Genomic DNA, 18,104 nt, shown 5'->3' on the forward strand with positions numbered 1-18,104 from the left:
TCTCTCTCTTGCTTCTCTCTCTCTTGCTTCCTCTGGCCATGTGATCTGCTTGTACCTGCCGGTTGCCTGCTGCTTTCTACCATGAGTAGAAGCAGCCTGAGGCCCATGCCAGATGCAGCCGTCCCAGAATCGTAAGCCAAATAAACCTCTCTTCTTTATAAATTACCCAGTCTCGGGTATTTCTGTTATAGCAACACAAACGGACTAATCCACAAATGAAATCAGACTTCACCTGCATGCCGGAGGCCCCGAACCAGGGAAGCAGAAGTCAGCACCGTCAGTAAACTACAGAAATGAAATACCTCTTTTCAAATGCATATGTGAACTGCTGGGCAGGAAATCCATTTTAAAGTGTTAATGAATTCACAGGAGTTGTTGTCATAATGCATTCTTTCAATCAGGAGACACAAGTACAGTTACTATGTGCGGGGCTCCCTAACACTTTTTATCAAAAAGGGAACTTCACACTCAAAATGACCAGGAGCCACAGGTTCTAGTCAACTCTTCTAGCTAGCAAACACCTATTCATAAACTTGGTGCTTCTCAGACAGGGTCTGCCTGATCTTTTGTAGGAAAAAAGAAACACATTTATTCGTTCAATATCCATTAAGTGCCAACCGCATGCAACACTGTTTCACGTGCTGGCAGTACCATGGGAAACAAGAGTAACAAAGTCCCTGCCTTCACAGAGCTTACACTTCACTAAATGGAACAGCTTCAATAAGTGTCTTACTTGGGACTTCCCAAAACCACTCCCTTGAGCTTTCCTCATCAGCCTCTCTGGCAGGGACTGAGGCAGAGGGACTTCAGAAAATGCAGCAGTGCAGAGAGGGGAATGCAAGGGAAACCCAGGGTAAAAGCTGAACCTGTCATGAGAAGAATTCTGCTCTGGGATTCCTGAGCTTGAAGAAAGGACATTCCTGAGCATGTGCCCTGGGGACCCAGACCTTTCTCCTTCCAACCTTTTGGCCCAGATAGGAATGTGTCTACTGAGAACTAATGATTAAAACTAAATCCTTCCCAAAATCTGGAAAATCTCCAGACCTGTGTCCTATGACTTTGGCCATACTCACTCGGTGTGTTTTAAGGGTGCCTCAGCCAATCAATAATGTAGCTACCCGGCTGAACAACAAAAACTTAACTAAAATCAAATAAATAAATGTATTATTTAAAAGATGATTTTCCACTAACTAATGGCCACCAGTGTACTCGTAGATGCAAAAGAAACAAATGAACCACCAAATAAAAACTATATTACTAGAAAGGAAAAAATTCCTCCAAATCGTATCTGTGAAAGAAATACTAAAATCTTGCTCTACTATGTGGTTAATTCCACTAAAAATATTTTTTCTTAACAAAAGTGGACGGCCACTTTGAACATGCTCATGTATCAGACAAGATTTACTAATTTGCCTACATTCAAATCCTGATTGGTTACTCACTGTCTATGTAGCCTTACGTAAGTCACTAAGTCATTAAAATCTCACTCTCCACATCTCTAAAATGAGGACACTGTATGAACTAAGACACAGAACAGAAGATGCTCTTCTGAGGTGCTTCCCTCTTTATGATCTAAGAATTACTACTTAATCCTCTGAAAATTGGCCATGCACATATAAAATATAGACCAATGCTCTATTACCCAAAATATCTGTTCAAAACCCATTTCCAGAGTATGCGTGATATCAGGTAGATTACTAAACAAATGAACTTTTCATTTTCTTTATATGAATTGCCTTCTGTGGACACTCTCTGCACAGGACATGTCTGAACGACTCCCATCAAAGCAACCTGAACTGAACCACTACAGTGACAAATGACTAAGTTTAGTGGTACCTTGCCACTAGGCACGGTACCCTGTTCAATGAACACACAAGGTTATTCTGCTTATTCAAAAGCTTCTCAGAATTGCCCCTGCAGATCACCCAATGGAGACAAGAAGGCCTCCAACAAACTGGGGAAGGACAGGGCTCCTTCCCCAACAGACCACTGACCCTACCCAAGGCTTCACATCTGCAGCAAGGCATCTCAAAACTGATATCTGCAGATCCCTGGAAGACAGAGGACATAATCTTGTGGGGGACGAGGGTGGACAAGTCCTCTACAAGAATGTCTTCACTTTATCTTTACATTTCAATGAAAAAGCAAAGGAATCATTTCAAGTATATTCAGGATCCTCCAGATGACCACCCCATAACCATATACTGCCACCCAAGAACGCATGTAGGTTCAAAATCACTGTCAGTGCCAAGTAGTGCTGCTTTCACCATCAGAGCTAACAGGAAAGGAAAAAGGCATACCTGCTACACCAGTGGTTTGAAACAAGTAAAGCCCAGATGAACAGGAAGTAGTTGGACGGGAGGCTGGAGCCGTCACGAGGCGCACTGAAGAACCACGTGCAGAGCTCACGCAAAGCAGCATCACAGAGAAGCAGCGTCTTGGCTTCCATCAGGGAACATTGGCCATCCCATTAAATCAACCAGGCCCATTTGCATTTTATGGGTCTTATCATTTATTTGAATTTGCATATAAATATGTTTTGAATTACAATTGTCAAAGAGGTGTAAGTATAAGGAATTTATTTATATCTAGTTTTATGTTTGTACATATTCAAATAACATAATAAAATAACTTACGTCAATATAGGGTTCTAAGAATCTAAGATACTTCATTTTTCCCTTTTAGAGATTGACATATTCCTCAATTCTGTGACAGGTGGATCTACACGGTTCCTCCCTTCTACCGCACAATATGGCAACACCATGCAAGAAATTTCTCTGGTTCATACACTTCTACCAGTAGAGAAAACTGCCCCAACTAACGTACTTGTTAAAAGAAAGTTTATGTGCACTGGAAACAGTTGAAACCCATCACACCTTGATAACTGATTACACAGATTCATATAAACCAGGGCCAATTTTGTCCCTGGAGACATAACCAAATCCATCAGGAAACACCTGTTTTTAAGGAGCCCTCAGTCAGAATGGTGATAGGAGTGGCTCCAGAGCGCTGGTCCGAGGCTACCAGCACCAGGCCTGAGTCCACGCTCTGCACATGCAAGTTCTGGGCCTTTGGGCAAGTCTCTCCACCTCTCCCACTTCCGGGTTGGGTAGTAGAATCAGATAAGCCCTGTGGCATCGCCTGGACTCTGCAGGCTGATTGGATGGTACTTGCACTGCTCGATGTTCTACACAGCAGACGCCACACACACATGGTTCGTGACAGTTCAATAATCAGGTCAACAAACATTCACCATGTGTCAACTGCACAGAAAGTACACTGCTGGACCTTTGGAAACAAAGATTATAAAGACAGAGGCTTCTCACTTTGTCAAATGGAAGAGACCTACAGGAATTAAAGTTCCGGGCAAAATAAAGTCAGTGCTGTGGAGGGATAAAGTCCCCACCTGTGGCTGCCGTCCCACTCACATCTGTAGACTGCACTCTCCACCCTCGCATATCACTACGATGTTAGTGAGTCTGCAATCTTTTTTAATGAAAAAGTCAAACACCTTTTACTAAATGCAAGCTTCTTGAAGGAGATTAATTTTTTCATGGCATTCTTTTTTTAATGAGACATTTATTATAGTTAATTATTCTTGCTGTTTTAAAGTGTCTTGATAAAACTCAGATAATTTTGATTAAGACCCTAAAAGTAACTATCTGAGCCACACCTCTAGTCTCTTTGATAAGAGCAAAAGTAACAAATATAAACTAATACTCTAATCTTCTAGTTGTGTGTGTGTGTGTGTGTGTGTGTGTGTGTGTGTGTGTGTGTGTGATCTGACATCCTCTCTAAATTACAACCAGGCAGGATATCCTAATCCTTACATTTGAAGGATTCTGTGCCCTAATTTCCCTTCCCTGTCCTTCCTTTTCTGAGTCTCCTATTCATCCCTCAAGACCCAGTTTAAATGCTCCCACCCAACTTCCCTCATTACTAAAAACTCCTCTGGACCCCCAAGACATTTGTACATTCCTCTACTATAGAGAATTTCACATTGCACTAAATTATTTATAATAATATTTCTCCTACCAGATTTTGAGATATATCTGTTTGGTATTTACAGTGCTGGACATGTAATAGATATAAATGTTTGTGAAATAAATGAATGAACAAATGTATGAATGGATGAATGGGTAATTAACACATGAATACAATAATCAGACTCCAACCCTGAGTTAGAATTACTTAGGTTTTCCTTCTAGTTAAGTCACGATACACATTAGCAATATAGTTTCTCCTGATTCCACATTTTAATAGGATATCAGAATCCTATAAATCTTTCTGAAGAAGTATTATCCCATTCACTTCTGACCTCTTAGATCAACTCTGAGGGTAAACTTGGAGACAAAAAAAAAAAAAAAGCCTACATGGACGAAAATAGAAAAATTAATCCCAAAATACAAAAATACATTTAAATGAGTTTTTGCTACATTTACACATTCATTTACTTTATAAAAGTGACTGCTGTTTCCACAAATCTCCTATTTACTTTTTTTCATAATGAGATCAGTCTTTTCAAAGTTTTTCTAACATTGAGAAACAAATCTCCTCTACTTTAGTTTACTGGACTTTATGCAACTTCATGCGGGTAAAGATTCCCCCAGCTCCAAACGCCAGTGTATTTAGTAATAAACTCATTGCCTGTTTCTTTTCTCTCCTTCCCTCAGTCTCATCACAATGAAAATGAGGTATTTTGGTCACTCTTCATTCCTGTTGCCTTACCAAGCATGATAACCACAGACCCAATAGAAAACGTGAGATTCCAGCCCCCAAAGAGCAAGGCTGTCCACCTCACCTGCATGAGGTGCAGACCAGAGGGAGATAACCTGCTGCCCAGGGAGCTTTCCTCCCAGCTCTGTACAGAAGAGGCGAAAAGATCATGCTGCATAAACATTTTGTGTGCACAGAGAACATCATGGGTTAGACAGGGAAGACTCCAAAAGCAAAATCTGAAAAATCCAAATTATAGAATTCCTGACATGCATCTAGAGTGGGAAGAGACATTCCAGACGTCAACTCAAGCTCTCCATCTTAGAGATGACGGAAGTGCTCCGCCATGCTCTTGCCATGACACTATCCTTTCTCCGGCCTCAGCCACATCGGCCTCCAGCCACACACACCAGAGACAACATCGACACAGTCCAATTAAGCATGGGAATGGAAGACCATGATTCTCCTTCAACTAGAGTCTTAAATACATACTGACCATACAAAAGGAGATACTTCAAGGTCCACCTATATATCTAAGGAAGGAGACAAGTAAATCACAACTTTTAATTCAGTTCAAGCCAATGAGCATTTATTGAGCAGCTATGATTGCAAGGGACATTGTTATGTGTTAGGCAACACTGAAAAGTCTGGTCCCTGCCCTTTTGATACATTAGGGAATATAGAAACACAATTGGCCATACTGTAAACTGCACTGTCACTATATAATAAAGGAAATATTAACAAAGTATAACTGAGGCCCAGAGGAAAACACAAGAAATGCTAACTAGAATAACTCGGGTTAGAGTTAGGGGTGTGATGAAGGATTTGCAGAAGAGGCATTATTTTCACTGAATCTTAAAGAAAGAGTGCTGCTTCCTCAGTTAGAGATGGGAAGAGAAAGGCATTCCAGAGAGAGGGATTCACTTGACCACATGTTCAAATCAGACTGCATGACATGTTTGGAGAAGGGCAAAGAGATGGACTCAAATCACACAGGGGAAGAAATGATGCTAGCAAAGCAGAGCCAGGCACAGTGGCCGTGAAGAGTGCCGAATGCTGCGCTAAGATGTGGGCATCACCCTTCAAAGGCGAATATCTGAAGGAATCTCAGTGGAGAAGTGACACTCATTTCTGGGTTTAGAAGGTAATTCTGCCACCGGTCGGAGAATGGATTGGAGATAGGAGATGCTAGATGCACAGAAGCAGCTGAGGAAATGTTTCCATAATGCAGTCATCACAGGGAAAAGCGTCTGTCATAGCATACTTTCCTCAGAGCCACTTCCAAGCCCAGGGACACTCTCCACATAAGCAGGTATGCATTTCTCAAGCACACAAGGAAAAAGGGCCATTTTGCCATTTCTGGGATTCCCTCCTTTGCCTAGCTGGGAGTCAGTGACTGGAGATGTCAGCTAGTTGTGTGGCCGTGTGGCAGTGCAGGCGAGAAGTCCACTCCTAGCCACACGCTCTGTGTGCTGGAAAAGCCCACAAGAAGGCAGTGAGGATTCACAGAAAACGTAACGAGACAGTGTGGCTTCCTAGAAAACACGCAAGACACTGCTCTCCAGCTCTCCCCCTGCATTCAGCGTGCCCCTCACTCTGCTCCCGGCACTGTGCTGGGAACTGGGGCACATGCCGGCAGGAGGGCGTGAGTAAGGAAGCCACTGAAATCACCCAGACGGGAGATGTGGCTTGCCCAGTCAACAATCCTACAAGCAACTGTGCTGAACACAAAATTAGATGTGCTGTCCTTGTCAACCAATAAACCACAGGGCTCTGAGTCACACCGGTGATCTCATCTGACAGACTGGTCATCTCTCAACTAGGGAGAAAACTCCAGTCAGGAACAAATAGGATGCCCTCTACTTGGGTTTACTCATACATCATAGCCTTTAAAAACTTTACTTTGATGTATGTTTTATAAAATAATACAACAGATATGAACTATACCTTTATATACAATTTAAAAATTATTTAATATACATATGTTGAGATGCATACTCCAAAAAAAATTTGGGGTAGGGGTATGTGATCAAAAAGGTTTGGAGATCTTTGTCCTAAACCATAGTCTCTTCCATACACTAAAGATCAGAACTTCTGTTCGACACACAAAAGAAGGCATTTATTATAAACCTGAAAGTGAAAAAAATTGAGGGTATGACAAAAAGGGAACATCATTTTATATTTTTTAAATTTATAATCTTCCTTCATCTTGGATCTTGCATATCTTTCTTTGAACTTAAATGTGTTAACAAAAGCTGTTTAGGAAATAAACAACTGCCTAAACCAAGAACTGTGTTTAAAAAGTTAAACTCAATCCTATACATACACATTTTTAAATAATTTATTCTCTCAAGGAGGCATTTTTTAAAAAGATTTAAATATCTTAACTAAACCAACCAACCTATAGTTTGAACTTTTTACCAAGGCAGAAATATCAGATCCTTGCATCATTAAAAATGGTGTGTATTAAATTCAAATTGCACAGGCCATAGTTTACTGTCATCTGGAGTTTTTGAGTAAAACTTCCATAGTATATATGAGTATCTTTGCATTGCATACATATATTTACCAGTATATAGATAGGAAAGGACTATATCTCTAAAAAAATTTGCCTTTCATTTCTGTGGACTGAGGACTCCAGAGCTTTTCCCATTCCAAGCTGATTTTAATTTTCAACTTTTTGTAGACTTTAATCAAAGTTCTCATATTTCAGATAATATGGATTAAATTTTCATTTGACCACCAATAATTGTAATGAAGAAATAAGGGTTAATTTCATTACAAGTTTTAATGTTGAAAACCCGAGTTAGTATATAGTAAATAATAATTCTTCACAGTCACATGTTTAGCAAAGATTTATTAACTCCCTACTATATGACATGCACTGTGCTTTAGATGCTTTAGATACTGTGCTAGCAGGAGTAAAAAGGCACAAGGATGTAAAGTCAGTCCCCTCCCCACGGAGCAGAAGGGACTTTGTCTTATTCATGGCTATACCCCAGCACCTGGAACAGTGCCTGGCACCTGGCAGGACACAATAAATATTTATGTACTGCCTCCCCCAAGGACCTTACAACCTAGTGGGAATGTGAAGTGAGACTGGGGGGGAAAAAACTCATAATACTTGCAAATAATCACAATATTGTTATATTCTTATTCATCTACAAAAATAGCTGACAATAATTTCCATCTCCCTTCTCTCTCTGCATAATGAAAACCTTATGTAGCTCAGAGAAAGAGTTTAGACTCACTGCATGGTCTATTTCTAGTTTTAATTACAATGCTTGGCAAAGCTTGGGAAAAGATCATTTCAATTCATTTCAAAAATAACTCTCATTCAGTACATGAAGATGGAATTTTTCACACTTGTGAATTTTTTATTTACTTGATAATGAAGGTGGTTTGGCATATAAATACAGCATCTTCTTCGCAACTTTGGTCTAATGAAGAGGCAGAGCTACCTGTCTATTAATAAAAATGAAATAGCTTTCCTCCTAAAGGAGAAACCTACACTCACCTTCCAAACAGACTCGGTTTCATTTCTAACTCGTTTGAATCTAGAGAAAATGCGGTTCAAACCACACTAGGGATCTAAAGCTTGGTGAAGTCTCCCATAGAACTTACTGATCCATACAGCTCCCCTCTCTCATTCATCCCGAGGTAGAGTCCACTGTCCACACCGCGGATGCTGACCAGGCCGACCGCTATGCTGATAAACTCCAGAATGCCTGTGAGACAAACACAGAAGGCAGAGGGCAGGTTAGAGCACAGAGTCCACAGCAGTCAAAAGCCCTGAGGGCTGTGCAAAGGACACCGAGTCCAGCTCCTAACTTTGTAAACCTTATACTAGTGTCTTCTTTTCTAAAGCCGCTGCTTAAAAGAATAGATTTTCCAACTAAATACTATCTTACCAAAATGATATAAAAAAATACTTCTCAACATTACTTACATAATAAAACATTATAAAAATAAAAAGTTAGTATCTACATAGATATGCTAAGAACAGGACAGATAACCAATGTAAACATTCTAATAAACCTAAAAGAGTATAATTCAAGAGAAAAACAACCTACTTCCCCTCTATAAATGTGAAATTAAGGATCTGTGTATGAATATTTTGATCTTGAACTTCCCATCCTCCAGAACTGTGAGAAATAAATGTCTGTTGTTTAAGCCAAAAAAAAAAAGAAATGTATTAGTGTATGGGCATAGGTCATAAAAAATTCTATTTAGAGAATTGGTCTTATGTCTCTCATAGTAAGAGTATGAGGTGCTAACTAAAGCCTTGATTGGCTCATACAGAAAATCACCCAGCTGTCTATTGTAGACCTTTACTGAGCTCCATTTGGAAAACTTAAAATAGTCTGCACACATCCCAAATATTTCTGCTTAAACAAAGTATTGATTTTTGTTGTACTTATACAAACCTCAAAGAGATAGTTAAGCAATTAAGATAACAATATTCTGGAAGGAAAAATGCTGTTTTCCAATAACACTCTGGATTTAAAGTAGGCATGGAATACTATATTCCAAAATCAAATCAATGTAATAATCTTATTTTTTTTCCTTCTTTCCCCTTGCTTACCTCACTAAGAATAACAACACCTAAAGCTGGGCATAAATCCAGAATTTTATGGCCACAAAACAGCAGCTTCAATTTCTTTAACTGCATTGTTGTTTTAAGATAATTATCCCATAATATATTTAGGACACTGCTAATATTACTAGTGCTCAGCCATTTTCTCATTTTTGTTATAAGTTAAAGTGCTACACTTTGTATTTACCTTGTATTAAAGCATACCAAATATTAAATTCTTACTATAAAAATATCTGCAAATATTGAAAAATATACTCACATTTAAGAGTTTAGAAAAAACTAAGGATAACACTGTACTATATAGTCAGTCTCGTGTGACTAATAAAAAAGCACTTACTTGGATTTTAAAACAATTAATTTTGCAACTCTCACAAAATAGACTGTGCTGCAATCAAATGAATACATGAACTACATAAATCTAACAAAGCAAAAGATTAACTCAAAAGGAAATTCTGTTCCAAGGTGATGCAAAAAAAAAGAGCTATTTCTTCTAAAGGGATATTCCTAATTATTTTATAAGCACGAAATGTAACAAATTTATCTCGTGCTTACAGTTTACAGAATATCTATCTGGACACGCAAACTTGTTTATTTTAATAGAAGGTGAAGTAGTATATGGAAAAAAATATAAGGAGAAATTACAAATTACTTTTGAATCTGATAATTTATGAATGTCTTGGAAAATCCATCTAAAACAAGCGAGTTTATTACTAGCCTTCCCTACCTCCCAAAACAAACGGGACAATAAATAAGGCAATAGTCCCATGAGATTCATTACACATGCGATGTACTCCCTTTTTGATGCAATTATTTTATTTCCTTGTAGTATTTCTAATTCTCATGATTCTAAATAATCAAAATTGTGGCATTTTATTACTATTAGGAGTCACATACATGTGAATCTCTTCCTAGCTACCTGAAAGTGCACCACAATGTAGCTCCTACTTATCGTGAAATTAGTGTTAGGAGGTAATGTCCAATTTTCATTATAAAATGAAATACAGAAAACACTTTTCCCCCTTTGAGTTCTCAACAATTTAATTTACCATGTCAATGAGGAAAAGTTTAACCATAAAACTAAAAGGTACTCATATCTTATAAAAGGGCACGAGATGCTCCTTCTGTTTTCTTTAAACATGAGGCAGCTCTGAGAACTAATAATGAATATTAGCCATCATTGCCCATCAGGTCCAACAACGAACAGGGTGTGCGTGATTTCACAAAGCCATTTGACTGGCTGGTCTACAGAAGGTCAAGAATAATAACAGCAACAACAATGCCCATCATAACAACTAGAATATTGACCATTTAGTCTGTGCCAAATGAGAAGTCTTCTCTATTTCAAGCCTCAGAACCACCCTAGGCACCACAAGGTTTTAAGCCCCAATGTATAAATGGGAAAATTGAGGTTTCAGGAGGTTAAATAAAGCCCACAGATTCCAAAGCCTATTTCCTTAACTATTATGCACATTTTACGTTTGGTTTTATCTTTTTTTCATGTATCTGTGATTTCTATACCATTTTCATTTAGTTAAGTTCTTTAATTATTATTATTATCATTATCATTACACAGTTTGGAAATGAATATACTAAGATATATATCTTGTTTATTTTTCTGGCATTGACAGGATAGCTGTAATTCATATGCGTTCACTTATTCATTCAAGAAACTGTTGAGAGACTATTATAAGCCAAGTACCACACCATTTATTGAGTATATAAAGATAAATGAGATATAGCCTGGGCCCTGTACCCTCGAATAGCTTACCATCTAATGGGAGGAAGGACAAACAAACAGATAAACATAGTAACAACGTGGTGAATGCAATGAGAGGAGATGCTCAGGACTGCTATGGGCAGTCCGAAGATGGGCAGCACATTCAGCTTTGGGAAGGTGAGTTAGAGGAGGGGTCCTGAAAAGAGTAACACCTGACATAAATCTTCAAGGAGCTATCCAAGTGAGCAGGAGCTACCTAGTGTCCCAGGTGGGAAAGAGTTCATCACCTCAAACCACCATCCCTATCTCTGCAGCTCCTTGAAAAGAGACCTCAAAAGAACAGCCCAGCTTCTTATGAGGTTACCTCAGTGATCCAAGGGCAAGTGCAACACCCGAAAGTATGAGTCACAGTCATTCCCCCACACGCAGGGAGAGCCAGTGCTATAAGGTCAGGAAGACCTGGCAACCTAGCAACAGGATCCCACCCCAACCAGACTAGAATCCTTATCATTCCTTGTACCACCTTGTCCAAAATGAATTCTCTAACCTCAACCAGGTCAACTAACCCTCTCTGGGCCAGAGCTGGTGCAGGCAGTGCTTCCAACAGCACCCTCTGTGTGCAGCCCATCCCACCGCACCTGCTCACACAAGTGGGCAGCACAGAGGGTGCTGGATCAGTAACAGCCAGGAGAAGGCTGCTCCATAGAGACTTGAATGTGTAATGATCAGGGGAGAAGAAGGAAAAGGAGGAAAGAGCAAAGAAGAAAAGAAGGAAAAGGGAAAGGGAGGGAGGAAGTGACAGGATTATGCCTAAAGTTGAAACTGTGGCCCTCATGTGTGCAACTTGGTGGCCTGTCTCTCCTCTTAGGCAGACACAACTAAACATCCTCAGTTCAGAAGGGCCACAGTGACAGTCAGTGACAGAGTGACAGTGAAGCACAGGTCAGTATCTAGTGTCGTTTCTCTATTCTCGTCCACAGCAGTCAGCAGTTCTGAATCAGGACATGCTCACTGGATGCCCTGGAGTCTGATGAGGTACCAGATCATACCTGGTCCAGCTCAGTGCCTGGACTACTTCAGGAAAATGACCACACCAGACATTCCTCCTCACCCCAGACTCACTAGCTATTAGTGATCAGCCCCAGAAATGAACAGAGCCCTGGCTCTGTTCAAAGGGGCCATTAACCCAAAGCTGGCCCAGTCCACTAGAGCCTATCATTTGGGCCTCACCTCCAAGGCTGTGTCAAGGCCAGCGATGGGGCTGGGAGGGCCGGCAGAAGCGGTTCCACTCTGGCTCACATCAAACAAACCTCTAACTTAAAAGCCCCAACAGGTAACAGAGCTGCACTCTTCAGAGGACACAAATATGTGCAGACTGTGAAGAGAGGCATGAAACGAGGCTATCAATTAAGCCCCTTCCCCTACAGAGCTCCCTGCTCACCGGGAGAAGCTCACACCAGGGCACCCATAACAATTCATCTCAGAGCCTGTATTGGGGTAAGTCTGCAACAACGAAAGCATATCTCAGAGTTTACTTGAGAAATGACTGACTGACTTAAAGCCCCACCAATTTTTCAAGAATCTGAAGCAATCCTAGTGAGATACTGAATTCTTTAAAGCGTAAAACCATACAAATAAGGGTTTTTTTAACCCCCCTTTGTTAAAAATCATGCCATCTATCATATTTCTCCTCACTGACCCCCTTTGAACGGGCAGCCCCAGTTTGGGTACTCATCTGGGGTCCTGATAAGTCCCGCCCTTCGGAGCCACCACCCCAGACCAAAAGCTCACCAGCTTAGGCTTCCCATGCAACCTAGCAAATCGGGCCCTACGTTCGCTTTTTCTTTATTCCGCACTGCCATTTCCCCAACTGATTTTCTGCTCACTTTTTTCAATCCATCTAGCAAGACAGGAGTATTTTAAAAGTGAAGTATGCATACGTGAACCGAAATGTCTTGCTCCCCGGCCTATTACCTAGAGACAATTCCCAGTTTCTTTCCTCCTTGCTCAACCTTATCTCCACACCACCATCCTCAATGAAAAAACAAAGGGCTCCCTCAAGGTCCCACCCAAGTTGTCACCGCCCCAGCTACTGCAGGAACCTCAGTAAGACTCCCCCACCCCCACGTCCCCTGCACTGCCTCTGCTGTGTCACTGCCGAGCTCGCCAGCAGCTGCAGTCACCTGCGGCTGCATGGGGGTGGCAAAAATCCTTTTTCCAGCACGTTTCCTTCTTCCGTTTCATTTCAGGTAGAAAATGCACCTTCTAGGTGTAAACTCACCCCACCCCACCCCCGCTACTCTTCTAGAGAGTCTGGAGAGAAACTGAGGGTAAGGACGAAGTCCCCATGGGGGGCCTGGGTGAGGAGGGGAGGCCGCTGCTCGGTGTGGGAGGAGGGCAGAAGGTGAGGCGGCAGCGAGCTGGAGCGCCAGGTGCGACGAGCCTCGGCAGCCCCTCGGCCCCCTCCCGGTACCCGCTCGCTCCCGCCGCGGGGTCCTAGCGCCGCCGCAGCCTCCGTCCGGGCGGGGCGGTGAAGGCGAGGGTAGGAGGCTCCGGGCACACGCACGCTCTGCAGAGGTTGCTAATATTGGGACCTGCCGCAGCGGTAGCAGCGGGAGACCGCGGCACTGCTGTCACCCCGGGGGCCCGCTTCTCACTGCAACCGGATGCAAGACTTAAATAACCCTCCTGCCTCGCGTCCTTCCCCACCCCCACTGCGCACAGCCACCCACTCCACTCCGTCCCCACGAGGATGAGCGGCGAGGCTCAGGGCCAGGCGCCCCCTCCCCGCGGCCGACCTCGGCCTACCGGCTCGCCGGCGCGCGTCGCCCCAGCTCCTGGGCCGGGGCTCCGGCTCCCCTCCCAGCCAACAGTACCCCTCCCCGCGGTGCCGAGCGAGTCTAAGGAGTGAAGATGTCACTTCCTTGGCGACACTTGTCTCCAACCTCTAGGATCGTGGAGGGAAGAGGTCTAGCTTTTTGTCTGGGGAGCTCTGCTCGGCCGCTGGACCTGCAGTCCTCGTCCGCTGACCCCAGCGCGCGCCCGTCCTTGCCTTCCCCGCCCGCGCGGCCCCCACCCTTGCATGCACGCCTTCCCGGGTGGCAGGGCGACTGCATTTCTGATGACTCGATTGCGGGTGGCAAACGTCCTATCTTAAAGGTGACTGCCTCAAAAAAAAAAAAAAAAAAAAAGCCCATGGCGGTGGTGGTGCGTAGAGCCGAACATCCACCATCTCCCTACGCCGGGGTCCAGTCCTGCTGCACTCGGGGTGCTAGCGGGGTCTCGCAAGCACAGGGCTCGGCTCGGCTCGGCCCGGCTCACTCACACACTGAAGCTGGCCCCGGCCCGCCGCGGCGCCCCCGCAGCTGTGAGCCCCCCGGGCTCCCCCGGGCGAGAGGCCGGCGCCTAGGAGGGGGCGGGGGAAAGTCGGCCCGCGGGCCGCGAGCTCAGCCCCCGGGAAGCGCTTAACAATAGCCCGCCACCCCGTCCGCCCACCTCCGCGGCCCTTTGTCCCCCCCGCCCCCCACTGCTTCTCCTGCGGCTCCGACCTCGTCCGGCCGGGGGCCCCCGACCCACCTCCCGGGCACCGCAGAGCCCAGCCACGCTCGGAAACTGCGTGCTTCGGGGGCGGGGGGCGGCCGGGACGGAACCGGGGAGCGCAGGGGTCGGACCTTCAGTCGGTCCTTCGTCCCCGACACCAACTCTCCTGCCGCGGCGCGCGCCTCCAGTTCCCACACCGCACACCACGGTGCTGCCCCGGGGGCGGCTGTCAGCCCCGTCAGATGCACACTCACAAAGAGAAAGCGAAGGCGCTACACTTGGGCAAAAATGAAAAATCGGATTCCCTAAGCGCTGCCAGAAGCATCAGCCCCTGCCCGCCACCCACGACACGAGAGCTCCCCGCAGCACCGTAGCGCGCCCCCGAGCCGGGCGGAAGGGCGGGCGGAAACGGAGCGCGTTTAGGACCGCGCGGAGCTGGCCGGGCGGCCGCCGAGAGCGCCGCGGGGACCTGGCTGCCGAGCCGGCACCTGCCGGCCGCGAGCGCGCGAGGGCTGATGCTCCGGCCCCGAGGCGCGCACCTAGGCCCGCCGCCCACGCGGCTCGCCGTCCGTCGGCTGGGCCCCGACTCCAGGCCGGCGGCCCCTGCGGCCCCGGACACGTGCTCTCCCACCCACGGGCGCCCACTGCCTGTTGTTCTGGTACTGAAAGCTCGGCACGGTGGCAGCCCTTAAAGCGGCCAGGAGAACGGCACTTTCAGTAAAGTTCAGTCTTCCCTTTGCAACAGCCAGAAGCTACGCTTACTTATGGACTGGAGGTGGGAGGACGCTTTTATTTCAACTGAGTAGTTTTAAAGCGCAGAGCTACAACTTTTTAAGCAGCGAGGAAATATGGCCAGAGAAATTTACAGGACTAGGTTCGGCTCTGGGTTTAGGCTCAGTGGTGAGACAGGAGAAGATCCTGGGCCTCGTGGACCTGGGACCATCCCCATGCCAGGCCCGAATCCTCCTCACCTCTGGCATGACCTACAGCCCCACGAAGCTCAACGTGTAGTTTAGATTGTGTTCGACATCTGGCATTAAAGCATGAGGAAGAAAAATCACACAGGACTTTGTTTTTTACGACCTGGTTTAAGTGTTGTCAGGTGGGTTCACTCAGAAGTTAACTCCTTCCGACAGTCTGGTTGCCCCAACTGTTTTCAGAGTAAAAAAATAAAAATAAAAAAATAAACCGAGAGTACCCCCCTCCTCGCCCAGTCGGGGCTGTGTTAGATGACTTCGTGCTGCTGGGCTAAGGGTGCCCAGCAGGCACGTGTGTGCAGGCATGGAAGTGGGCACAGTCACCAGCCCTCAGTGCTGAGTCACAAACAGCCCCCTCGGAAAATGAAATCCTCGGGATGCCCTTTAAAATTAACTCGCAGCTTTTGCACGCGCGCAGACACACCAGAGCGCCACACAAGAAACTCACACGGGGCTGCACACTATGAAATTAAAAGGCGGAGGTTATAACTTGGGAGCTGGAAGGACAAACACGCCTGGTGAGCGTTCTGACCCTTCCAGGACATTTTCCCCCAGCGCCTCTGCCCCTGCTGTTCGCGGAGTCAAAAATATGACTTTAGTCCTCCTCCCAACAGAACAATCAGTCATCAACCTTCGCCTACGGGGCTTTCAGACCCTCACAAGGGGAATAAACAATACACTTAATTTGCAATTCAAGCAGTATACTTATTAGAGGGAAAGGGGAAGGGGAAAAACCTTCATTTGGGCACAAGATACCCACAGCCTCCAGGAAACTGAATGCATTTTTAAGTTCTTAGTAGTTAATGATTAAAGCTTTAAACTCTTGGGATCAGCCCATTCAAAAGAAACTTCCTACAACCAATCTTCCCGTGTATCTAATAAACAAGAACTAGGGACTTGTCGTTTGTTTATAAACCATGCCCCCCCCCCTTTAAATTTGAAAATATAAAATAAAAAGGCCTTCCAATTTAGATTTGCACCAGTCCCAGAGGCAGATCTGCAATTCCGTAGGCTTTTTTTTTTCCCCCTGAGCTGGCGACAGAGAGAAGAGAGAGAGAGAGAGAGAGAGAGCCACGGGGGTGGGGGGATCCTTTCCCGCAACCCCCACCCGGCCACCGCCTTCTGGGTAGTTATAATCCGAACATGTCATCGCATGGACACTAAAGGGTTAATAGTATACCTACCAAATCGGCTGTGGTCTTTCCTGGTTCCCTGGATAGTGCCATTGGGGAAGATTTCTAAGTGAAATCCAGTCCTGCAGTATAGCTGCCTCCGCCTGAGAATCCCCTTTAAATGATCCAAGTCCGTGACTGCGGGTCCCCTGGGGAGCCCCCCTGCTTCGGACTGACCCAGGTGGTCACTTAACAAAACCGGGCTGTCCACCGGCAGCACGGGCACATTTCCAAACGGTACCGCATCCTGTACACCGAAATAGTTCCCAACTTCACCTAAGGGAGCCATCAGAGGACTCGGCTTTTGGAGCACAAGAATAAACAATAATGATGGTGTCGACCCAGGAGAAGATATTAGACGAGGTATATCCAACTCCCCTCCCTCACTGCAGTTGCAGAGAGAGAAAAAAAAAAAGGTCCTTTCTTCAATCCATTAAATGCATAAATAAAAGTAATCTGCTGTTTCACTGGCACAGGTTCAAGGTCAAACCACTGATAATCTAAGAAACCACCACTTTATACTCACACACTGACATACTGATAAACATATCTATGTATCTCTATGGATAGATCCCCAGCTCTTAGTAGGCAGGAAGGTCTTCATCCCATCCGACCGTAATAAGGAAAAAAATCTGTAGTTTCTCCATTTGGTTTGAGATGAGAATGACCATAGCAACTTAAATGCCTGGGCGTTATTATAGGGATTTTAAGATGCACGGGCTACGTCAGAATTTACGGATCCCGACTCCAGGAAGGCATGCGCCGTTTTTACTCTCTGACCGACTCTGCAGACATCAGCATGAATCCTTCAAGGGGAAAAAAAATCTCACGTTGGTGGCGGCGACACATCGACCCTCCCGGTCCCCCCCTCAAAAACACAATAATACAAAAAGAAGAAGAAACTTCAGGCGTCCAAAGCTAGTATCCGGAATTCTCCAGAGGTCCGGCAGATGTCCATTGGCTCAGAACGGGTGGCGAGCGGCGGGCGAGCAGAGCCGCGTCCGGGAGCTCGCGTGCCGCCCTGGCTGCCGCGAACAGGTGTTGCCGCGCCGGCTCGCGGAGCGTTGTAGCCGGCGGAGCGCTCCTCCTGCGCAGCCCCCGCCGGCGCGCAGAGTGGCGCAGGCAGCGGCATTGGGCTGGGTTTAAGGTAGCGCCGCGGCCGCCCGGGCTCCCCGCGGTCCTAGCGCCCGCCCTGCCGCCCGCGCCGCTCTGCGGCAGGCCGGGAGCCGCGTGCCAGAGCGCGGGACTTCCTGGGGAGGCCGCCGAGGAGCCCCTGCTTCACAAAGAGAATCGGATGAAAGATACACTGCGAGTGGCAGGAGGCTGAAACCTTGAGTTTCCTGACACGCATAATTCTGCGAAATACAAGCTGGTAACCTAAAATC

At 45.4% G+C, this 18,104-nt stretch overlaps 1 protein-coding gene across 1 annotated transcript in view; it reads right to left on the minus strand.

Annotated features, from left to right (window-relative positions):
* Nucleotides 1-17,812, minus strand: part of FGF9 (fibroblast growth factor 9) — a 29,475-nt gene extending 11,663 nt beyond the window's left edge. Inside the window, exons 1-2 of the mRNA XM_063102723.1 lie at nucleotides 16,732-17,812; nucleotides 8,341-8,444 (exon numbers count right to left, since the gene is read on the minus strand). Of these exons, the coding sequence (XP_062958793.1) occupies nucleotides 8,341-8,444; nucleotides 16,732-17,008 (381 nt within the window). The 5' untranslated portion in view covers nucleotides 17,009-17,812. The remainder of the gene's footprint in view (nucleotides 1-8,340; nucleotides 8,445-16,731) is intronic.
* Between the last annotated feature and the right edge of the window lie 292 nt (nucleotides 17,813-18,104).

The sequence above is a fragment of the Cynocephalus volans genome, chromosome 7 (genome assembly GCF_027409185.1).
Source record: "Cynocephalus volans isolate mCynVol1 chromosome 7, mCynVol1.pri, whole genome shotgun sequence".
Taxonomy (NCBI): Eukaryota; Metazoa; Chordata; class Mammalia; order Dermoptera; family Cynocephalidae; genus Cynocephalus; species Cynocephalus volans.